Source organism: Chlamydotis macqueenii, chromosome 1 (genome assembly GCF_036417535.1).
Source record: "Chlamydotis macqueenii isolate bChlMac1 chromosome 1, bChlMac1.mat, whole genome shotgun sequence".
Lineage (NCBI taxonomy): Eukaryota > Metazoa > Chordata > Aves > Otidiformes > Otididae > Chlamydotis > Chlamydotis macqueenii.
In genome coordinates, this window is record NC_141556.1 from 63,998,780 (window position 1) to 64,024,474 (window position 25,695).

The 25,695-nt window shown below is 41.9% G+C and overlaps 1 protein-coding gene across 3 annotated transcripts in view; it reads right to left on the reverse strand.

Moving 5' to 3' along the window:
- BRAF (B-Raf proto-oncogene, serine/threonine kinase) overlaps positions 1-25,695 on the reverse strand; it is a 91,973-nt gene that overhangs the window by 47,008 nt on the left and 19,270 nt on the right. For 2 of the 3 annotated variants that reach the window (XM_086754865.1, XM_086754859.1), the window contains exon 3: positions 11,456-11,719. The exons of the other annotated variant lie outside the window; for it this stretch is intronic. In XM_086754865.1, the coding sequence (XP_086610991.1) occupies positions 11,456-11,719 (264 nt within the window). The remainder of the gene's footprint in view (positions 1-11,455; positions 11,720-25,695) is intronic. 3 annotated transcript variants of the gene reach the window in all.

The window sequence follows — 25,695 nt, forward strand, 5'->3', positions numbered from 1 at the left end:
CAGATTCCAAAAATTCTCAAAGCAGAGGCTTACTACCTAGACAGATTAAACAGAACCACAGCACTTAATTTCCTTATTTCTTTTACTCATATAAACTATTTCTATGGACAGTGAGAATTAATAACAACATTGCTGATATATATTTAGTACTGCAGCCACAAGCATTTAAGTAATGCATAATAAATCATTTATTTCTGTAAATCAGGTCGTTCCTGATTCAGTAAGAAATTCAGGGCTACATCCCTAAATAACTATTACATCACTTTTCTAACATCAGAGCAAAACCTGGCATAGTCTCCGTAAGTTAAAAATACTTCCTTACACTAGTGCAGTTTCCAATATTTTACAGCAATAAAGAGACTGAAGAGACTGAGAAGCAGTTAAAAAATCGATGTAAAGGCATTCTCTGAAAGTGGAGAGGCTGGGCAGCTCTGAATGTCTAGTAACATACTTCTCAAAACTAGTTAGCTGGTTCCATTTTTATCTCAGCCTAGCCCAGTACTTCAGCTCACTTTAGCCAAGTGTTATGTAAAAGGTATGTGCAATCTACCTTAAGAGGTTCAGAAAACTTTTAAACAGTTAAACAGAGTACTTGGTACAACAGCGAGAATATTCCAAGCAGTACGGATTTTGAAACATCACATTAAAGCGCTGATTTGCTTAGCTCAACACACAGACCTTGAAAGATGGCACTGTTTTCCCCCTAGTACCTATATCACTAAAAAATGCCAGCAACACGCTCACAGAATTCAGTATGTTGGGAGAGGAATAAGCTAGCTTTGCCTTTTAAGACGTAGGTTTTCTGGTAAAAATCCAAACATGAGATCCACATTTAGTTTCTCATCTTAGGTACGAAGGATAAATGTTTAACCAAATCAGTCATTTTTTAGAGTACTAACAGATAAAATTAATCCCCTTTGCGGCAATGAGGATCATAGAATCACAGAATGGTTAGAGTTGGAAGGGACCTTCAAAGGTCATCTGGTCCAACCCCCCTGCAAGGAGCAGGGACATCCCTGACCAGATCAGGTTGCTCAGAGCCTCATCCAGCCTGTCCTTGAATGTTTCCGGGATACAAGATGACACTGAACATCACATCCTCTATAAAATGAAGAACATGGCTTTTGGACACCGTTGTTCTGTACTTCAGAGCATGAAGCTCTGACCAACTTCCAGGAGAAAGTAGCATTTAAGAATGGAGCATATTAAAAAAACAAATGGGAGACAATCCCATTGCATTAAATCTTGTTTCCAAGGGAAGCTGAATAGAATTTACCCATTTTACAAAGCTATTATCATTCCATTAAACGCATCTCCCATTTAATTTGCAAAGACATTGGTTACCAGCATCCACTCGCACCTCCAACGCAGTTAAGATGTACTCATTTGTAGAACACAATGGACTGACTTATGTCGATGCAGAAACAATTGCTCACGAGTATGCCGTCACTAAACCACACTGGATCAAATTTACTGAGCCTAGTCAACAGCAGCCTCAAAGCACTTTTCGAGCTTTTGAGGGACAGCTCCCAAACTGTGTTCAGAATAGCACTGACCATTTGTAAGGTGATAGTAGTCAGCAGGATTATCATCTTAAAATTTTAGTTACAGTGAATACTAGTGCCATAAGTTATTGAAGACTGACAGTGACCCACTAATAAAAAAAAGTTTGGAAAACACAGCTTTAGACTTCAGACTTGAGAGAAATGCTCATCTAGAAAAATACCTGTAGCCACTATATGGGAATCAAAACTCAGGACTTTGAGATTTCTGTTCAAGCGACAAAAAAGTCAGCCAACTGCTCTCCAAACCAAAACCCAAACACATTAGAAACTTAAGTTACAAAGTACTTTAAATGAAATTTTCTAATAGGTCAGACCTAGAGTCCACTTGCATAGTATTGTTTCTCAGATGATCAGACTCCAAATGCTTTAAAGGCCAGGGGGAAAGAAACTGTACCGCAGAAGGGCTAGAATTCACATTCCTCTAAATTGTTGCAACTGATCCTAAAAACAAATGGATACTTCCATCTTTAGGTAGTATACACATTCACTACAAGTATTAAAGCTTTGGTTGGTTAGTTTGCCTAAACAACACAAGAAGCCATGAATTTAAGTATGACCTACCAGACATGGAATTAAAACACTTCTTCTGATTATTTTCAGACTTGTGACTTGCATTCCATTTCATTGAGTGCCTGCCTAGCACATCATGAGGTAAAGGAAACATACTCCAAACAATATTTTCATCTATCATTCATTACTTTCTACAGACAGACTTTCCACCTCTTAGGAAATCACTAAGCTCTCCTTACTTATGAATGTTCTTAAAAAGCAGCGATCAATGTTGCATGAGGCATTCCAGACGACAAAACATCAATTTTATAATGGCAAGTTTTCAATATTGTTTGACTTTGCAATCTAAGACTGTATGTCAATAACACTGAAGTAGATTAAATTACTCTCTTTTCATCACATACTACTTTGAATTTATTCAACACTGAGTTTACCCTCTGTGGTGGGTTAACCCCAGCAGGCAGCTAAGCACCAGTCAGCTGCTTGCTCACTGCCCCCTGAGCAGGATGGGGGAAGAGAACTGGAAGGAAAAAAGCAAGAAAACTCCTGACTCAAGATAAAGGCAATTTAAGAGGTGAAGGGGAAAAAAAAAAAGGGAAAAAATTTTCCTAGTGATGCAGAAGCAATCACTCACCACCAGCAGACTGATGCCTAGCCAGCCCCTGAGCAATAGCAACTTTGGAAAAACTCCCCTCTGTTTTATTGCAGAGGCTGATGTTATATGGCATGGAATATCCCTTTGGTCAGTTGGGATCAGCTGTCCCCACCATGTCCCCTTCTCAACCTACTCTCTGGAGGGGCAGTGGGAAACAGGGATGGCCTTGACTCTGTGCAAGAACTGCTCAGTAATACCTAACACATTGCCGTGTTGTCAGCACTGTTTTGGTCACCAGTCCAAAACATAGCACTATATCAGCTGCTGCGAAGAAATTAACTCCACTCAAGCCAGACCCCGGTACAGTCTGCTGTAGCACCGCTGCTCACCTTGCTTCACTAAGCACCTCCCAAAGACACATTCTTCAGGCTTTCCTAGACATGAAAGACTTCCTCCTGGTAGCCGTAAAGTCTATTTCACTGTCCAACTCTTGTGATGTAACAAAAATCAGTTTGCTTATTAACAGCCTAAAAGAGGTCTTCCATAGTTAATTTTCTTCCCAGTTAAATCTAATAACTTAGTCTCTAATTTGATTTGGCCTTTCAGCAATAGGCTAGGTAGGCCAATAGCTCTCCCAAATGTATTTAAAATAATAATAATAATAATAAAATGTATTAATTCTACCAGTCTGTTCATATGATGCATAAAATTCCAAAGCGTTCAGATATATTAAGCAAGCATCCATTGGCATAGGCTACAAATAAACTCCATTTCTGCTGCACGTTTGATATGGCAGGGGAATTTTAATTGTTTTTCATTAGAAAAACCTAATCATGTTAAACCAAGCATGTAATTAAAAGCAAGAAACTAGTTTATTCAGCTGCCTGAACATCCTTTCTCTGAATTTTCCTTATACTTAACAGGTGAAACTGGTAGGACAGCTTGAATGCCTATAGAAATCCAGCACTCACTACTCACTAAGCTTGAGGCACAAACTCACAACATAAAATGCCGAAAGCAAGATGCAAATCTTAAGTCAAAAGAAATGCTTCGAGTACCAGATTTAAAACCAGAGCATTTGAAAGATCCCAGTTGTGCATGCATGATGAATTAATTTATGCTAAGAACTTAGGTAGAGTAAAAATAGCTGATTCTTCCAGTCTTCACGACTGCAGAGAAGATCACATGATTGCTTGCCTAATTAAAAAGCATATGTACTAATTATCCAGGTGTGACAAGAGTGAGAAACCTGAAATAAGAGTTGTCCCCATGCACAGCAATCACAATCCTGTTTAGTTACTCTAAGTCTTAAAAATACAAATTCTCTCCCTTAAAAACTCAGTCTCATATTTGCATTTTGAGAATTGTTATTAACTTTCTAATACATATATTAACTATGACACTTATATGAAGCATAACAACACATAATGAAGTGTAAAAGAGCTTTACTGGCCCAAATTTATGCTGAGTTTTTACACAAACCACCTCTAATTACTCTTAAACTTCAAAAAAGCAAAACAAAGAAAAATCAAATCCCACACAATCTTCTATAGTTCAACATAGAAGAAAGGGAAACTTTTTTTTTACCAAAGAATTACCTTTGGTTTAGAAGCTGCCATAGAAAATTTTTAGACCTCATGGTGGGTGAAAATGCACAATGATTTCATCCTATCCAGAATCTGTAGACACCTGAAATGCTTGGAGGCCACCAAGCTTTCCCAAAGCAGGAAAAGCATCCGGTACTCTTTTGGTTTTGTTTGTTTGTGGTGGGTTTTTTTTTGTTGTTGGGTTTTTTTTTTGTGTGGTTTTGTTAGTTTGTTTGTTTTTCCTCCTAGTTTCACTGTCACTACTCAGACCACTATGGATAGAAATGAAGTTCAAAACGATGAAATCTACTCCCTGTTCATGCTCACAGAAAGAGAGCAGGCACTGGAGCTGTAAGAGGACCCCCTCTAAATGCACCGAGCAGAGTGGCAGAGACTCCTTACCACTCTTACAGCCACTCCACCAAGGTGGCCAGAAGACATGAAGCAAAAGTTTCCTCTGAAAGCCAGTAGTGTGCAGCACAGCGACAGGCTACAAACAGATTAAGAGCAAGAACCGTCACCACCTGATGCCTTCCAACTGCTCATCACTTCTTACATCTAAATACCATTTTTTTCTAACTATCCATGCTCCAGTATATCAGCATTCAGAACGGCCCATTTGCTTTGAGACGGTTTCTCCCCATGCTATAAGTACTTGTCTGGAAGTGATTTCTCCAGTAATCAAAATCATTCAGGGCTGCTAATATAAGCAAGTTGTATGATCTTGTTCATAAAATATTTGAGTTAGAAGCTGCCCTACCACATTCTCTTCTTTCCTACAAGACTTCACCCCAACATCAAAACCTCCCAATAGTGTTCCTCTGCGCAGTTACGACTAGTTGTAGCTATTTGCTTTTGTACTACGCCTTGTATTAAATGGCTTTTCTTAGAAGCCTTTACTTCCTTACGTATAGAGAGTTCACATGTGGCAGATTTTAAGACCAACACAGAATATGGTTACTCACACCACATATAACTATGCCTGTGGAATTCCTTACCACAGGACACACATTTCTAGTATCTCTAGCGTGGATTTAATGGAGATGGACGGAGGGCTTCTAACTAGAAAATGCTTAAACTCATAAAATTCCTGAGTGACAAATGCTCAAGTTTGGAAGGGAATCAGGGAAAATATCACACACTTGCCTTACTCTTGTACTCTTCCATTGCGACAGAGAGATACTCCAGATACGTCCACGAAATGTTTAATCCATTCAAGGTCTTGGAACACTTTCCTGCAAGGGACCAGGCACACCTGATGCGCCACAGGAAACGTGTCTAAAAAGTCTTCCTAATGTCTTAAGGTCTGCAGTAACCGAGCAATCTAATAGGTGACATTCCTAAATAATTTTAACTGTTTTGTCAGCTTTTATAGAGGAAGGCAAAAAATTGACACAGTCCTTGCAATTGGAAATGGGGATTTTTTTCCCTTATCCTAAGCCTACCTGTTTAAAATTGGCAGTCCCAAAGACATGCAAAAGATACCTTACCCAGGTGCTCAGAAACCGAACCCCACCCCCTAAACCCTCAAAGAAAAAAAAAATAAATAAATAAAATATCACACAACTAGAAGTAATCCCCAAAAATGTTTAAGTCTTGTCCTGTATGCAAATACCCTATTCCTGTAATCTTTACACTCACAGAAAGCTGTTTATGCTCATTGCCTGGAACTCCTCTTCTTCAGTTAATGTTCAACTGTTTTACTGTCTTCTACGTCTTATATTAAACTGAAGTTATCCTATTGAGATCTTTAATGACTTTTTCTCATACCTCTCGATCAGCTGTTAATCCTCATTCTTGAATTACTACCCCTTCCCAACAACCAGCTATGTGTCTCCTTCCATTAATTTGTATGTAAATGTTGTCTTCTGTTTCTCTTCTCTCTCTGCTTGCACCTTCAATTATACACTCATATAATTTGGAAAAAAAAAAAATCCTAATCCACAACACAATTATCTAAGGATCCGACAAGGCTGTGTTCTCTTCTGTCTCTGTGCATTCTCTCAAAAATCTCACCAGTAAAAGTAACCTATGCTTTTCTGCTGACACACTCTCATCCACTTCCCATTCAAGACTATCTCTCTTACACCAAAACCAAGCCTCAGCGTCTAACAGTCTCTCAGACTTCTAGCAGCCAGCTCAAGGTCAGATTTCTCATCTCCCCTCTCCCATCTAAAAGCTCTCCCCTAATTAGCAGCTTTATTACTCTCCACCCCACAGGCATTTAGATTCCTAACCCAAACAAGCTTTAAACTAGTTTTTCCATAAGTTCTCCCACCGACAGTTTGGATAAGCCTCCTCAATTTGTTCTGCAAAATAACTGACGATTTCAGGTAGACTTCTACCATCTCGTACTTCTGCTATTTCAGTATCCTCTCTGGCCTAAAACAAAACAAAACAAACCCACCCGCACAGACTTATCCCAGTCACAGCTACGCAGGACATTTAACTTGCCAGGTGAACCATGCCACTGAGCAAAGAGGAAGTATACGAAGTATATGTATTTAAGACACTTATCTCTCTGCATTATAGTGGATAAACATTTTTTTTTTTCCCCAGAGAACAGCAAATAATCTGTTGGATTTTATAGGAGGCTGTTCAGAGAAGGAAACTTCTCTTCACTCCTTCCCAGGTTGACTACAGAGGAAAACAATATTCTACTTCTGACACTACTTACCCATTGACTCACCTCCATAACCAAGCCAGCTACTTGGTTTTGCTTTCAAAAAAAGTTATGTTCTAACCGTGCTGTGTTGCTGGCTGAATCAAGATGCCGACTTCAACCGTTAATTGATCAGCATCAGCAGATTCTACCACATACTGGCAAGGCTGTCAAGGAAGCACCTTCACAACTTTTCCTACATTAGGGAAAACTGTCCAACACTCCGCTTTACCATGACACGTACAAAGAAACTTGACATCAGCCACGCTTACCTATGCACAGAAATCACACTGATCAACATGGTCTCATTCTTTGTACCCCATTAGTTTCCTCACATTATATTTCTAATTGGAACCAACTCAAACGGATGTATTTGCTTGATCCTACACACCAACAATAAACTAATAAACAAAAAACGTAGACAACTCACATAACAAGGCAGTGGCTAGTCAAAAATGTAAGCATCTTCCCCGTTCTCCATTTCCTGCATTTTTAACAGCTCTAAACAAATAGCAGAAGGCTGTTGCAGTACTTGGGACTGCTTCAGAGTATGATCAAAGATAAATAAGGAGGTTGGTTCTCCATTACCAACTTAATTCCAGTCACTTTAAATTAAGTCAGTTTAAGAATTGTCATTGTATTCCCAGATAAAAATAAACAAATATTCCCTAGTATTTGACAAGATTTCTCCTCTCCTGAAGCGGGTCTGTGGTTAGAGGTAGAGACTGAAAACACTGTTGTGATAATAAAAAAGATTTATTTCAGTAGTAGATACTAATTGAAAGCAGTTAAGGTTGGAGTGCAGGGAAGCTTGTTGCAACACTGCAATTTTAACAGCATCTCTCCTCTCCCAGCTATGCACTTGGTTGTAGGACACATTTTATCCTTACTTTAACAGCCACATGGAATGTGGACTTGGGCAGGGGGGGAGGCCCTGATGACAGGTACCATGTATTTTCACAAGGAGTCTGCTTCCTGCTTCAACCCATCACATAAGAAACTATCCTGTCTGTTTAAAAACCTTTAAAACTACCATTAAACCATTTAAAACTACCATTATGGCTACATAATCAAACAGCTCCGTTAATGAGTACAAGTGAGACACTATGAGTCTGTTTTCAAAGCCAGAGGTTATGAAGGAAGATTAAGATGTGTGCAACACTTCTCTATCCATTGAGGGAATGAAGGAAGTCTACTACAGCAAGTAATTTCAGTGTTCACTGAAAACTGCTGGGTGCTTTTTAGGCTGGTAGCCTATCATCTGACCACTGGCAGTTAAAACTGCACTGTAAGCTGCAATTCCTTCCAAATTGTGTTTGCTTCTGGAATTTCCTTTGTTTTCAACAGACTACATGTAGGATCAATAAATACTGAAAACAGAGTAACCACAATAAGGGTTGCCATACAAGAAATTCCTCACTTTCTCACTAATGTGAGCATCATTGCAATTTTCAGAGAAATGAACTTCAGCTTCATTTCCCAGCTCTCAGAGTTCCTACAAGCACCATTTCCCAGCTCTGAAACAGAGATAATGTACTAGGTTGATTAAAAAAAAGTTCGACTTAGTAATGCAACTACATCCAAGTAGTGTGTAAAACTGAAGTGAAAAGAAGTCAGCTCTCTCCCTGAGCCAAAGTTGAACAATTAATTTGCAGTATCTGCTGACCAGGCCTGACTATATATTTCCAATTGCTTATCTAGAATAACAACTTCAATCAAAAATAGGTCTCTCCTAGCAGAACTGGAACTGACCTCCACCTTGCTACACAGCATACGAAGTCAAATCCTGTCAATCTGAGCTTCCAGTCAGCGATCTCATACGTGTAGCTGTCTGTTCTTTTATGCAACTGCATCTACAGGCTCTCTACTTATCTATCTATTTATACCAGATTTGAGACCAAAGGGACTTGCACCTTCCCTTCACCACTAGACTGTCTCCTACTTTTTTGTTGGTAGCACTTTTTTTTTTTTAATTACCACAGCACAAGACTACCAATTTTCCTGAAGCTCTACATGTAGCACCCCACATTCTGCAAGCTGGAAACAAACTGCCGGGCTAGACCGGTAAGGCAAATTGTGTTTAGAATGCAGTAGAGAGCTGGGGACAGGAGCAAAAGCTTCCCCCTGACTACACCCAAGTTAAACCATATTTGCCTCCCATAGCAGGTAAAAACTTTTTCAGTGCTGGAAAGAGTCTTGTCGCCCTGCTGCCAGTCACTGAGTACTACTGCTAAGGGCTACCATTCCCTCATCAAATGACAGCACGAATTAACTCAGTGAAGACATGGCAACAGACAAGCTGGCACTCTTGAACTTAATCTCTCTGGTTAAATCTGCAAGGTTCTAATGAGCGTGACTGATACCACAGAATCACAACGTTCACCAAAAAATCCAAAGCTTAGGGATAGAAGTGAGAAGAAACACTAGTCCGGGAAAGCACAGTCTCACACATGGTTTTGAGCACACCAAGCTGATCCTGGTACTGTTACTTAAGAACTTAAAACATGCATCAGTTGAAGACAACCTGTTCTACTTTGATCAGAGTGAACCAGCAACGTGCATGGAACCAGTCTCAGACGAGGCAAAGCAGTTCTGTACTGGCCCAAAATAGTATCACCTGGTTCACACCAAAATTCAGTCGCCTCTTTTTCCTAACTTGTGATCAGATTCGCATACTCAGAAATAACTTAAACTTGGTGAAATACACATATTTGACTATTAGAAAACGTCATTCTTGCCTCCAAGTTCGATGTAGTATATTTAATAATTATAAACTATTACTTATATCGAATGATTCCTTCAAAAGCAAAACAGAGCTCAGACTTGAGAAAAGCCTTACCACACCTCTGATAAAAGGAGTGAGGAAGAAGTGAAAAAGAGGAGAGGGAAAGGAGCAGAAGAGGAATATTGCAGATGAGGAGAAAAGAGTAAGAGTAGAAATATACTACATAGCTTAGAGAAGAGGATGAGATAACACACAGGAGAGACAGAAAAGGAAATGTACAGAAGAATGCAGGAAGTGATATATTGTGACCCATCACAGGAAAGTAATAAAAACAACTTGTGGGACAGCCGCATCACAGGGGCTGTGGCTACAACACCCAGATAGGGTGGGACAGAACACATAAAGAAGAAACCAGAGCCCCTCCGAATTTCACCTTATGGGTAGTACTACATGCCTAGCCATACCTCACAGGCAGACAACAAAATCACCTTGTGTAACACTGCAAATCTCCGTAGTGGTCATAGTTTACATTAAATTCCCAATCTCTGCGTCAAAACGAAAAGCTACTTTCAATCTTTAGGGATATCTCTTAATAATTAAGCAATATTAAAAAATAAATCAGGTGAAAACAATTGCACTTTAATCTGTTGTTCCCACTATAAGTCTTACAGTCTCTTTTGTTTGGTGGGGCAGGGGTAAGGAGAGATGAAAGGAAGCAGCAGGGGAAGGAAGAGGACATGTTCCCAACGCCTAGCACTACTCTACTCAGTTTATGTTTTCTTCCCTTTGCCAGCAACTCAACTTCCACAGGCAGTCGCAGTCAGTCTAGTGACAGCCAATACCTGACCGACTGCTACAAAACCCACTGGTTTCATATAGACATTGGCTGTGCTATCCACTAATTTTCCACTTTCTGTAGAACCACAGCTCCCCTTTTAAGTGAGGAGTATGCATCGCCTTGCAAAACAAAGCCTAGACCATGGCTTCTCAGTAATTTCATGTACCAGTTTGCAGTGTGTTATTCTAAAGCACATATCAAGGCTCTCCAGTTGGTAGCTCTCAAATGAAAAAATCCTGCCTATAACGAACATTTAAACAGCCAGTAAAAAGTGAAATCTTCTTCCATGTCTCCAGGAATCACTGTAACATTGTGAAAACCGATAAATGCTAGTTTTTGAGCAGTTTGCAGGCAATACTTCTTGCCCCTCCTAATAGCAACTACGTCCGTCCCCTAGCCAGTTCTCTACACAGGGCCTGATAACATCAGGATCCCAACACGAAACACTCACCACAGTGAGCGGTGAGGAAAAGAAAAAAAAAAAGAAAAAAGAATCACAAAACCCCAGAGATTCTGTGCAGCCCTCCTTAGTTGCAGGACGCTGGTACTTGCTCTAAAGCATTCACTGCTGCTAGGAACTTTGAGAACACGGAAAGCACTTAATTTCACCAACCAGTACTTTCTTAATCAATAATTTTGTATACCAGTGGAGCTTCCTGCCCCCTCCTAATCATTGCAAAATGGTAGGTTACACTTTATTCACAAAAGCTGATTTGAGAAAAATATTTCTTGAGGTATCTTCATTGTTATAAAACTCCTGTATTATTGCTCTAGTGGACATCTTTGTGTTAATCCTGTAGAAAACGTTCAACATATCAAACCAACTGAGTACGGCAGAGCACAAATAGTCATCATGCCACCTCTTTGACCACCATACAGGTATTTTTTCAGCTCCTAAATTAACTTAAGCATATAGAGGGAAAGAGATACCGGAAATATTGAGGTTAGAAGTACGTGAATAGAAACCAACTCACCACAGTCCTTTGCTTGTTGGGCAGGAAGACTCTAACAATAGGCTTCTGTGGAGACTTAGGGTTATTCCGTGACATATCAGCAGGGTTTTGATAAACCGAAAGGGACGAAGGTGCTACAGAGAGGCTAGAGGAGGAGGATGATGCAACTGTGTCTGTTGAAGCCGAACTAGAGACAGAGAAATCTGTTCCATTCCCCATGGATTCCAACAACTGCTGTTCTCTCTGCTGCAAAGCATCTAGTTTGCTGGTGTACTCTTCATAGGCCTGTGAAGGAAGAGCAGCTGTGTTAATGATGTAGTAGCCTCAGACAAAAACCAGAAATCTAAATTCAGAATGAACACGAAACAAAACACATTCTAAACTAATTCAGATTCCCAAGGAATATGAACAAAATGGTCTGCTCAAATTTTTCAGTAGGACGTAAAGAAGAAATGACTTTCAATTCAGTATGTTAAACCTTGTGAATCAACAACTAATTTTTAAAATATATTTTAATAGATAAGTGGATAAGTGTCGTAGTTCAGCTCCAACTGGGACCAGACTACTCAGTTTCTCTCTCACTCCCCCCACCCTCCGAGAGAATAGGGAGAGATAATATAAGAAAAAACGGCTCTAGGTTTGAGATAAGGACGGGGAGAAATCCTTAAAGTTACCGTTATGGGCAAAACAGACTCGACTTGGGGAAAACTATTCATTTATTACTAAAACTAGCAGGAGAATGAGACAGAGAATGAGATAACCTCCCCCAACCCCTCCCTCTTCCTGAGCTTAACATTCTCTCTACTACCTTCCCCCCTCTGAGCGGCACAGAGGGGAAGAGGGAATGGGGGTTACAGTCAGTTCATCACGCATTGTTTTACGCCGCTACTTCATATCTGGGGAAAGAACTCCTCACATTCCTCCCCTGCTGCAGCGTGGGGTCCCACCCATGGGCCACAGTCCTTTGTGAAACTGCTCCAGCACGGGTCATCTCTTCCACGGGGTGCAGTTCCTCCAGAACGGCTGCCCCAGCGGGCCCTCCACGGGCCACAGCCACCTTCAGGCATCCACCTCCCCCCCGGGTCCTTCATGGGCTCCAGGTGGATCTCTGCCCCTCCGTGGACCTCCATGGACTGCAGGGGGACAACCTGTTCCACCATGGTTGTCACCACAGGCTGCAGGGGAATCTTGGCCAGGAGCCGCATTGCTCCTCCCCTTCCTTCTTCACTGACCTTGGCGTCTGCAGCCGTTCCTCTCACTAGAAAAGTTCTTCACAACAGGCTGGCAGATGCCTCTCAGAATCTCTTCACATCATCCATCTCATCTCCTCTCCACTTCTCTCCGCCGGGCCAGGCCCAGTCAGCCGCCTGGTGAGAGGCCAGAGGGTGAGGCCTGCAAGGCCCATAAGGCCTGCGCCTCCCCCTCTCCGCCTCTGCCCCCGCTCAGCTTCTTCACATCTTCTCTTCTCCTTTTTTTTTTTTTTTCTTCTGTTTTCCCCTTCTTAAATACGTTATCGCAGAGGCGTTATCATGGAACATTCTGCTACCAATCGGCTCGGCCTTGGCCAGCAGCAGGTCCGCCCTAGGCCCGGCCGAGTCCACTGAACAAAGGGGAGCGACTTCTAGCAGTTTCCTACAGAAGCTACCATCTTAGGCCGCCCCTCACTAAACAAAACCACAACAATAAATGAAATCATAAGTCACAGTTTCAAAGCACCTGTACTAAACAGTCTAAATCACAACAACTTTAAAGACGACATTAATCTTTAATAAATGTTGTCAGCTGCACTGTCGAATTACTGTGCTACAGCTAAATTTATCATTCTGTTGGAATGACAGCTAAATACATCTAATGCAATAATTAAGAGAAAGCTGAAATCTGCTCTTTACCATCTGTATCTGACAACTCATCTGCTCACTGTTCACCATCCTTCACCTCTGGCGCTATCCTTTCATACTAGATAGCACAAAAAACTTGATTTAAGTTAGAAAACAACTAAGCTTGCCCTCTTACAAAGTTATCCATAAACATGTAAAAGTGATCCCCTGAAATAATTTTTTTAACATCTCTATGAGATTAATCTGATTTTCCATCAAGCTTATGTAAAATCCAATTACACACTAAGTTTCTTAAACAAACAAAAAAAAAATCAGTAACATTAAATTTGCCCATTAAGTTTTTATTAAATGTAGTCAAGTTAAACATGATTGCCAAGCTCTATAATACAAATAAGTAATCAGTATATATTTTTGTTTAAAGTTTGTTTCTATCAACTTTGTCTTTGTTACAAGAAAATTTTGATTTGTATCCAAGTATCGGAATCATTTCTTCAGCATATAAATTAGTACAGGGTATCTTCAAAAATGTAAATCAGTTAAGGAATGCATGTTTCATGCTACATAAGCACGTCAGTGTTAACTAAGGACACGTTAGACCTTTACAGACAAGAAGAAACAAAGATCTTGCAAATCTAACATCTAAGCAGTAGAGAAGAGAATTTTCTACTTAGCTCTCCAGCAAGACCAAGATCTACGCCAAGCTGAAAAGATTTTCAATGCCATGACAGATATTTATGTTAGAGAAAGATTTTTTTTTTTTTTTTTTTAAAATTGCTTTCTTGAAGCTTCTTTAGGTATGTTGAGGACAAAAGGAAGACCAGGGAGAATGTGGGCCCTCTATGGGAGGAAATGGGAGACCTGGTTATCCAGGATGTGGAGAAGGCTGAAGTACTCCACGACTTTTTCGCTTCAGTCTTCACCGGTGAGGGTTCTGGCAACACTGCCCGAGTTGCAGAAGGCAAAAGCAGGGACTAGGAGAATGAAGAACTGCCCAGTGTAGCAGAAGAGCAGGTTCAGAAACATCTAAAGGAACCTGAAGGTTCACAGGTCCATGGGACCTGATGAGATGCATCCACAGGTCCTGAGGGAACTGGTGGATGAAGTTGCCAAGCCCCTGTCCATCATATTTGATAAGTCATGGCAGTCTCGTGATGTTCCCACCACTGGAAAAGGGGAAATATAACCTTCTCTTTAAAAAGGGAAATAAGGAAGACCCAAGGAACTACAGACCAGTCAGTCTCCCCTCTATGCCTGGCAAATCACAGAGCAGATTCTCCTGGAAACCATGCTAAGGCACGTGGAGAGCAAGGAGGTGACTGGTGACAGCCAACACGGCTTCACTAAGGGCAAATCGTGCCTGACCAATTTGGTGGCCTTCTATGATGGAGTTTCAGCTTCAGTGGAAAAGGGACAACCAACTGATGTCACCTACCTGGATGTGTGCAAAGCATATGACAATGTTCCACACAACATCCTTGTCTCTAAACTGGAGAAACATGGATTTGACAGACAGATCACTTCGTGGATAAGGAGTTGGGCAGACGGCCACACTCAAAAGAGTTGTGGTCAATGGCTCAATGTCCAAGTGGAGACTGAAGACAAGCGGTGCTCCTCGGGGGTCAGTATTGGGCCTGGCCCTGTTTAACATCTTTTTGGCAACATGGACAGTGGGATAGAGTGTACCCTCAGGAATTCTGCTGATGACACCAAGCTGTGTGGACGACACGCTAGAGGGAAGGGATGCCATCCAGATGGACCTTGAGAGGCTGGAGAGGTGGGCTCATGCAAACCTCATGAAGTTCAACCAGGCCAAGTACAAGGTCCTGCACATGGGTTGGGGCAATCCCAGGCACAAATACAGGCTGGGCAGACAATGGATCAAGAGCAGTTCAGAGGAGAAGGATTTGGGGATACTGGTGAATTAGAAGCTCCACATGAGTTGGCAATGTGCACTTGCAGACCAGAAAGCCAATTGCATCCTCAGCTGCATCAAAAGAAGGGCGGCCAGCAGGTCAAGGGAGGTAATTTTTCCCCTCTGCTCTGCTCACGTGAGACCCCACCGAGGGAGGTGATTCTCCTCCTCTACTCCGCTCTCACAAGAGCCCATCTGGAGTACTGCATCCAGCTCTGAAGCCCTCAACATAAGGACTTAGACTTGTTGGAGTGGGTCCAGAGGAGGGCCACGAAGATGATCAGAGGGCTGGAGCATCTCTCCTGTGAGCACATGCTAAGGGAGTTGGAGTTGTTCTGCCTGGAGAAGAGAAGGCTCTGGGGAGACCTTAGAGTGGCCTTCCAGTACCTAAAGGGGACCTACAGGAAAGACGGGAAGAAACTCTTCAGCCGGGCCTGTTGCAATAGGACACTGGGTAACAGTTTTAAAATAGAGGGAGGTAGATTTAGACTGGACAAAAGGAAAAAATTTTTTACAATGAGGGTTCTGAAACACTGGCACAGGTTGCCCAGAGAGGTGGTAGATGCGCCATCCCTGGAAACATTCAAGGCGAGGTTGGAGAGGGCTCTTAGCAACCTGATCTAGCTGAAGATGTCCCTGCTCCTTGCATAAGGGTTGGACTAGATGACCTTTAAAGGTCCCTTCCAACCCAAACGATTCTATGATTCTAAGTTTTCTGTGCATAACTAATGTGCATAACATGCTAATTGAAGTTACAGGAGAACTGAACTGACCAAAAAGTCTGCAGGGTCTACATGTGGAAAAAAGATATTAAAGTTAAGAGAAAAAAAACCAAACAACCAAAACCAAAAAACCAGCAAATACTACATTTTACTACAAATTTATATCTGAGTTGTATGTGCAGGTTCACCTAATTGAAGCTGGTTTTGCTGAGTTAACAGTGGTTGGCCCCTCCCTTTTTATAAAGGTTTAGCATCCTCCAGGATGGACCTATGCTCAAATTCTGTGTCATCATCCCCACACTGTTAACAAAGAAAATGATATTTTAACAGTGAGGACTAAGAAAGAAAAGGCATTTTAAAGAATGTTGGTGAACATCACCATTTTGAACTCTAAATTTTATGGGTTGCATTTTTGATAAATAGACATAAATTGCAGGAAACTGAAAACTACTTACTATTTCTTTTTAAAACTGAAGATGTCTAGCGTTTCACAAATAAGCCCCAAAACTCGGAGACTTAAAACCCAAACATTTTCACTCTAGACCAACTCTATCATCAAAAGTAAACTGAAAGGTCACTCAATTCTAAATAACGGCATTTTTTGGCTGTACAAAAACACAACTGTGTCTCTCCTACTTCCAGGATCAACTTTTCATGTAAATTCCAGTAAGAGCTCCATGTGTCAAGAATTATTCTCTATAAATAAAAATTAAGAATCTTAAACTGTTACCATTTCACCAATACTTTTCTAAATACTGACTTCCTTTTCTCATGAACATTGCAAAATATTATTTGAACACACGCAACATTACATTGCTTCCGGATACTTGCGGGCTTAGTTCCTTCACAAAATTACACACATCTTTCAAAATACTCAATCCTACGATGTTTACACTGGTAGCTTAATCTGTCACTACTGCAAACTCAAAGTCAAATGATTTATCTTAAGAGAATAAACAATGAGCACGGAAAGTTGGGAGCTGTTGCTGGCTTTGAGTTCTATACCACTAAATTCCGCACGAAAAGCTCTGTATTTTTTACAGAAATAAAAACTCTCAAGTATTATACTGTTACTTAATGTCATAGCAGAAGATCCTGTAATAAAACATAATGTAACTAGAAATACATCAGTAGATTGTAAATACATTTTACTCCTTTTTTAAAAGAAATATATTTTTATACAGAAGGAGCAATAGTACATGCAGCAGAAACAGAATAGCACCAATAAAATCTCATTTTCACAAACATTAAGTACTTTGGTAAGACATTGGTTTCAGCTGATGACTAGCACCCACAGACATTACACAGCCAACAGCATGAAGTCAAAACATAGAATTATCCCACTGAGTTAAACTGAAAGAGTATTACAACAGCAGAGCTGACCAATGGCAAGTATTTCTCGCTAAAAGAAAGATTATGCCCTTGAGTCGGCCTGTCTACAACAGAAACCTGCAGCAGCATGGTCGTATTAGCAGACAGGCATCAACAGCTACACAAACCTTCAAGTCAGTCAAGGCCCCCTGGGTCAACTATAAAGGTTGATTTCTAACATTGTTTTTCAAAAACAACAACAACAATAAAAAGTTTGTACAGCATCTACAGAAGATTAAGCTGAACATTCAAGCAATTAATTAAATTGAGGATTTTAAAGGCATTTCAGATGGAAGTTCATGACATCTAGAATGAAATCCATTCAGTTTACATATTCCCATTAAGAAGTGTGTAATGTTCTTCAAGAAAACTTGTATCTTGCTTTCAGTTTGATACAGATTCATGGGAAGGAAAAAAAAAAGATTGGAAGGTATCTCTGGAAGTCATCCAGTCCAAGCACTTGTTTAACATGCACTTGCAGCCCAGAAAGCCAACGACATCCTGGGCTGCATCAGAAGAAGCGTAGCCAGCAGGTCGAGAGAGGTGATTCTGCCCCTCTACTCTGCTCTCGTGAGACTCCACCCAGAGTACTGTGTCCAGCCTACAACTTAAGGAGGACATGGACCAGTTGGAGAAGGTCCAGCGGAGGGCCACGAAGATGATCAGAGCGCTGGAGCACCACTCTTATGAGCACAGGCTAAGAGAGGTGGGGTTGTTCAGCCTGGATGTCGTGGTTTTGTTTAGTGGGGGGGGGCCTAAGGTGGTAGCTTCTGTAGGAAACTGCTAGAAGTCGCTCCCCTTTGTTCAGGGGACTTGGCCAGGCCTAGGGCGGACCCACTGCTGGCCAAGGCCGAGCCGATTGGTAGCAGAATGTCTCGTGATAATGCCTCTGCGGTAACGTATTTAAGAATGGGAAAACAGAAAAAAAAGAGAGAGAAGAGAAGATGTGAAGAAGCTGAGCGGGGGCAGAGGCGCAGAGGGGGAGGCGCAGGCCTCATGGGCCTTGCAGGCCTCGCCCTCTGGCCTCTCGCCAGGCAGCCGACTGGGCCCAACTCAGTCCAGCCCGGCTGCAAGAAGTGGAAAGGAGATGAGAAGTGAATAAGATGTAAAAAAAAAGATCCTGAGAGACATCTACCAGCCTGTTGTGAGGAACGGCTGCAGACGCCAAGGTCAGTTCAGAAGGAGGGGGAGGAGTAACGTGGCTCCTGGCCAAGATTCCCCTGCAGCCTGTGGTGATGACCATGGTGGAGCAGGTTGTCCCCCTGCAGCCCATGGAGGTCCACGGAGGAGCAGAGATCCACTTGGAGCCCATGGAGGACCCCGTACCGGGGGAGGTGGATGCCTGAAGGCAGCTGTGGTCCGTGGAGGGCCCGCTGGGACAGCTGTTCTAGAGGGACTGCGCCTGTGGAAGAGATGACCCACGCCGGAGCAGTTCCACGAAGGACTGTGGCGTAGGGGTGGGACCCCACAACTGAGCAGGGGAGGAATGCGAGGAGTTCTTCCCCCAACCATGAAGCAGCGGCGTAAAACAACGCGTGATGAACTGACCGCGACCCCCATTCCCTTTTCCCCACCCCGTGCCGCTCGGGAGGGGAAGGTAGTAGAGATAATGTTAAGCTTGGGAAGAGGGAGGGGTGGATGGAGGTTATCTTGTTCTCTGTCTCATTATCCTGCTATTTGTAGTAATAAATGAATAGTTTTCCCCAAGTCGAGTCTGTTTTGCCCGTGACGGTAACTTTAAGGATTTCTCCCTGTCCTTATCTCAAACCTCAAGACGTTTTTCCTTATATTTTCTCTCCCTGTTCTCTCAGAAGGTAGGGGGAGTGAGAGAGAGACTGCGTAGTCTGGTCCGATCGGGGCTGAACTACGACACTGGAGAAGAGAAGGCTCTGGAGAAACCTTGTAGCAGCCTTCCAGTACCCAAATGTGGCATACAAGAAAACTGAGGAGGGACTTTTGACAAGGGCATGCAGCGACAGCATGTGGGGTAATGGTTTTAAACTGGAAGAGGGTAGGTTTAGATTAGATATAAAGAAGTTCTTTACCATGATTGTGGTGAGGCACTGGAAAGCATGCCCCGCAGTTGTGGATATGGCGTTGAGTGATCTGGTCTAGTGGAAGGTGTCCCTGTTCATGGCAGGAGGGTTGGAACCAGATGATCTTTAAGGTTCCTTCCAACCCAAACCATTCCATGATTTTTTGATTAACACAGAGTAATTTTTAAGTTCAATCAAGTTGCTCAGGGCCTTGACAAAGCAAGTTTTGAAAGTCTTGAAGGATGGATACTCCACAACTGGTTCCAGAGCTCAAAACCCACTCTCATGATAAAGAATTTTCTTTTATGAAATTCACTTGATGCTGTGACATCATCTCTTCCCCTTTTGCTGTACATGTTTGAAAAGAGCCTGTCCCTCTCTTTAGGTTGCAAGAGCCTGCAGATTCCTCCTTAGCCTTCTCTTCTTCATGCTAAACACCACCACAGTGCAGTCACACAAGCAGCCAGTAGACGGGTGGCTTCATGCTGGCTACACGCTTGCTACCACAGCCCAGTCTGTAGTGTGCCGCTGTTATTGTGAGGATGGGTTGCTGACACTTCAGCTTGTTGCTCACCAGCACTACCTGGTACTTTTCCTGCAGAGCTGCTACCCAGCCAGCCACCTGCCTGCCTCGCTGGGCAGCCACCTTGTTCAAGTGCAAGATGCTGCATTTGTCTTTGTTGTGCTGCTTCTTGTCATGAGGCTTCTATTTTTGAGCTACTCCAGCTTGTTTATTAGTTGCTAAAAACAGACTGTATTTAATAACAGATATTATCCTCGACAAATGTATTTGTTTACTGTATCGCTACAGGACTCCAAATTTAGTGTGAATTTACAGTTTTTAACAAAATTAAAGGTAAATACATATTGAAAAGCTGACTTAGATTCAAACTGGCACATCTTGTCAATCTACACGTACTTCTATGGCTATCTAAAATAGAAAAAAAGTTAATTTAAATTATATTGTTTATCAGTATACATGCATATCATATAATATCATCTCACACATGCGAGAATACTCCTGAGGCTTCCACTAAGTAAAGTGTATAAAGGCCTGGTAAGCTGCCAAGTCCATCTAAAGTTGGCATGTTTATATACAATGCATATACATGTCATAATACAACTGCTGCTCACTCAGCAGCAGCAGAGCTAAAGTTACTTCTTAAATGTTGCAACCTATTAACAAAATAAAAACTGACCTAAGAAATCAACAAAATTCGCACGATGTTACACAGATGTGCCAGAGTTCTGTTGACAAGCTGATGACATGGGATTTTCTCAAAAATATGGGTATTTTTGTACTACATATCATTTATATTATATTTGAAATTTGCTTTCTTGGGACACAACCAGGCTGCACATTCTAGTAATAACATCCAAGGAAACAAAAAGTAACAAGTTAAATATTTTTTTACAAAATTAATCTGGGACAAAACCAAGTAGCAAAATATGGTTTCTCCTCCTCCCCGCCTCCTACCACATCTGGTTAGAAACCCAGCCTAAGCTCAACTAGATCGACTGGTTTTACCATGCTCTCTCCCTTCCTCAATCGATTTTAGATCATATCCACACACTGCAAGACTCTTAAAAGCCTAAACTACAGTTTCCTGGTCTTTGAAACTGAGATTGTGTTTCTATTTTAACGATGTCTGACCTTTTAGCCTGTTGATCAAATGCAAATCCCACTAAGTCAAATGAGAGCTGAAGATAGACAGTAACGTACGTCAGGATTTCTTCATTTAGTAAGACTCCTAAATCTGTACTTAGCCTAACTTTAGACACTCCAGTTTTGGTCCAATATATTTGATCAGCATCTGTTAGGAGCCTGCTAACAACTAATGTGAATTTCCCCAGAGAACTGCCACATTTCCCAGTGCCTGTACTCAGAGTTAGCATTTTCCTGGAATCTCATGGTCTGAAACAACCTAAGGTTCAGCACTAAGATTCATTTCAGACTGTATCTGCCTGCTGTTGCAATAAGCATACTTTACACCAAAGAGGTAATCTTCTTTAATTAATTTGATGTGGATTCATCAGATATACAGGAACAAGGAATTAAATACTCTCCTGAAATTCAACAGTCAAACTCTCAAAAAAAAGGGAACAGCAAGATGTTAGAATAAAATATGTTTAATAGCCCAGGAAAAGAGAAAGCTAGGAAAAAAAAAATTACAGACATTGGGGACAAACATACCTCTACCACCATGAATCTCATTTTCAATTGCTTCCAAGAGTAGGAGCAGAAGAGAATTCCTTCACGACAATACTAGAAAGCTGACTGAGTTTTAGAATGATAGTCATACCAAATAAGTTTTATCTATGCATTTGTATACTGTTTTGTTTTGCATGGAGTCTGAACAAAAACCAAACAAACAAAAAAAACCACACACACACAAAAAAGCAGGCAGCTTATTCTTGTACTGTTAACTGAAGTAACCTAGAGGTCTGGGATCCAACCTCACAAAGAATGATTTACACGTCAAGAGGCTAATACTGTTCAATTAAGTTGTCACAGATGAAGTGTTCGTAGGTAATACTGTCCACATGACTACAAGGCAAGAAGGACACACAATGCATTTTGGAAGTTTAAATAGGTAAGGCCTCCCGAAACAGTCATTAAGAGTCTACAAAGGCCAACAAATCTGATTAAGTCATTTAAGCACGATCCCTCCTTTCTTAGTTCGAGCCGACTGCTTTCGGCCAGTCTGAATCTGCACAACCCATTTCAGTCTGTGAATGGCATTTGTTGTCAATGCTAAGTTGAAATGCACAAATCTTTATTCTCCTTTCCCTAACTCAGGTTATCCTTTCCATAAGTACTTTGTTGGTAGGGCCAAAAAAAAGTTGATGGCCATTATAGAATAATATGTAACTACATATTTTAACCATTTTTGCTAACTGAATCCCAGGTTTTCCCAGTATCATAATGTTAGACTTCTTTGCGGTAAAGATTTCCAATATTTACAATGCTTAGACAAACTCTTAAATGAAAGGGTTTTTCCACAGTGATTCACCAACTGTGTATTTTGGGAAACAGCACTTCAAGGACAGATATAACGCACTAAGAAACTATGTGGGAAGATCAAAATCATTGTTTTCAGCTGCTGGAATATAGAGTGCTTCCAAAAAGTGTGCTAAAACCTACTGAGGAGCTCCTGCAGTCTCTTCTTCAGAAGAAAAGAAAAATGCTATTAGTGATACTTCTACATCTACTGAGTCAGGCAGTTATTTCAAATATTTGAGAGAGATTTCTGAGATACATGCTCACATGCAGGGGATGGAAGAAGTTAAGAACTAGGGCTACCAAAGAAAGAATTTTAGCTACAAGCCATTTTTAGATTGTAATGCAGCCATTGCTTACTATATTTATTATTTCTTCAAGTCAGAACAAACAGAAAAGTTTTTCTTGTAATCATGTTAGAGAATATCGATAAGATTCCCAAAGCTATTACTAATTATAACAATCAGAAGAAAATTCTGTGGTTAATTCACATTACATTTTCCACTTCTAGGCAGCCACAAACAAAGCAGCCTGCCTAGGCTTGCAGGCCCTACTCTCCATGTTCTACAGCCACCTTTTTAAGACCATCGCTGATGAATGATGGATCAAGGCAGGGAGATATCCCTGAAGGTGAGTATCTCCTCTTGCAGGAATAATTAAATATATGCTGAACTCAACATAGCACACGTCAATCACTTTCGATATTTCAAGAAATCCATTCCTCTTTCATAGCCAATTGATAAAACCTGAAATGACGGCTGCAATAACAGCTGTCAGTTTTAAAGTTCTTTTGATGTAAAAATGCATTGACACCCTCCCCAGAATTTAAAAAAATAAATCTGAAAAAAAAAAAATTGTCTTTTCACTCTCAGCTGAGCACAGAAAAAAAACTTCTATCTTCCTAAGCAACTAAGGCATCATTTTTTTTAAATGAGGTGTATGTTTTATATTAGATGCACAACTAATTTCAGTATATCCTTTGAATGCTCAATTTTTAGAATTAATTTTCTTGTTCAATTCTTCAGCTTTCTCATGCACGCTTCCGCTCCTCCATCTCTTCTTTTCCATTTTTAATTGAAATGCAGTTTTGTTGCCAGGTTCAACCACAACTTTTCTTGACAGGTCTACAGAGGCAGCTCCAACACAGGCCAGGAGCCAGTGTATGAGGTGCTGTAAGCGCTGTGAACATGAGCAGTTAGTAAGATACGCAAGAAATGAAAGATATAAAGCCAGACAGGAGTACAAAAGAACAGAACAAATCCTACTGTAGTGAAACTCTACGCACCAGAAGATGGATGGATAGCTGTCAAGCTTTTCACAGGTATACAAAAAGCCATGGTTCTGCAGAAAGCACTACAGTAAAACTAGATGCTTACAACAGAGTAAGGGCAATATGCGTGAAAGCAGAAGTATTCATTTGCAAGTACTTACCTAGCAATTAGCTTTGGCTAATTCCAACTTTTGCCAAGAGAAGCAGACAACATGCTTGCTGATAGGACTCAACAGATGATCAACAGGCACAATGTACAGAAGTCCTTAAGAGTAGCTCACAATTTATGGAAGATGCAGAGAGATCAGAGCAGTGGAAGGATTTTAAAACCAGTATCAATACGAGCTGAGAGATGAAGGGATTAAGAGCAGTCCTGCCAAGAAGGATTTGGGGGTACTGGTGGATGAAAAGCTGGACATGAGCCGGCAATGTGCACTCGCGGCCCAGAAAGCCAACCACATCCTCAGCTGCATCAAAAGAAGCATGGTCAGCAGGTTGAGGGAGGTGATTCTGTCCCTCTACTCTGCTCTTGGGATACTCCACCTGGAGTACTGTGTCCAACTCTAGAGCTCCCAGCATAAGAAGGACGTAGACCTGTTGGTGCAGGTCCAGAGGAGGGCCACAAAATCAGAGGGATGGAACACCTCTCCCATGAGGACAGGCTGAGAGAGCTGAGGTTGTTCAGCCTGGAGAAGAGAAGGCTCTGGGGAGACCTTACTGTGCCCTTTCAGTACTTAAAGCAGGCTTATAAGAAAGATGGGAACAAGCTTTTTAGCAGGGCCTGTTATGATAGGACAAGCGGTAACAGTTTTAAACTAAAGGAGGGTAGATTTAGATTAGACATAAGGAAAAAAAATTTACAACGAGGGTGGTAGAAAACTGAAACAGGTTGCCCAGAGAGGTGGTGGATGCCTCATCCCTGGAAACGTTCAAGACCAGGTTGAATGGGGCTCTGAGCAACCTGGTCTAGTGGAAGGTGTCCCTGCTCATTGCAGGGTGGTTGGACTAGAGGGCCTTTAATGGTCCCTTCCAAATCAAACTACTCTATGATTCTAGGATTCTAAGGCAACAAAGGAAAGAGTGATGCATCCAAGTAACAGATTAGCAAAACTACTCATACAGATTCTGGGTACAAGCAGGGCAGTATTGTACTTCACAGCCAAAAATGGGACTTCAGCAAAACAATCAAAATACAAAATCGAGAAGAGGACGGACTCTTCTCCTGTTCAAGCACTCTGGAGTACACAGATGAAGACCTAGACATAGTCCAAATGTGAAAGCTTGAGGGGAATGAGGGATCACGCATAGGAGTCAGTGATGACGCCCAGGAACAGAACTTGAGCAACAGGTCTGATACCACACAGCGGCTCCATACATAGTCAGCTTGTGTTGTAGTTCAGCCCCGATCGGACCAGACTACGCAGTCTCTCTCTCACTCCCCCTACCTTCTGAGAGAACAGGGAGAGAAAATATAAGGAAAAACGGCTCAAGGTTTGAGATAAGGATAGGGAGAAATCCTTAAAGTTACCGTCATGGGCAAAACAGACTCGACTTGGGGAAAACTATTCATTTATTACTACAAACAGCAGGATAATGAGACAGAGAACAAGATAACCTCCATCCACCCCTCCCTCTTCCCGGGCTTAACATTATCTCTACTACCTTCCCCTCCTGAGCGGCACAGGGGGGGAAGAGCGAATGGGGGTTGTGGTCAGTTCTTCACATGCTGTTTCACACTGCTGCTTCATGGTCGGGGGAAGAACTCCTCACATTCCTCCCCGCTCCGTTGTGGGGTCCCACCCCTACGCCACAGTCCTTCGTGGAACTGCTCTGGCGTGGGTCATCTCTTCCACGGGTGCAGTCCCTTCAGAACAGCTGTCCCAGTGGGCCCTCCACGGGCCACAGCTGCCTTCAGGCATCCACCTCCCCCGGTACGGGGTCCTTCATGGGCTCCAAGTGGATCTCTGCTCCTCCGTGGACCTCCATGGGCTGCAGGGGGACAACCTGCTCCACCATGGTTGTCACCACAGGCTGCAGGGGAATCTTGGCCAAGAGCTGCATCACTCCTCCCCCTCCTTCTTCACTGACCTTGGCGTCTGCAGCCGTTCCTC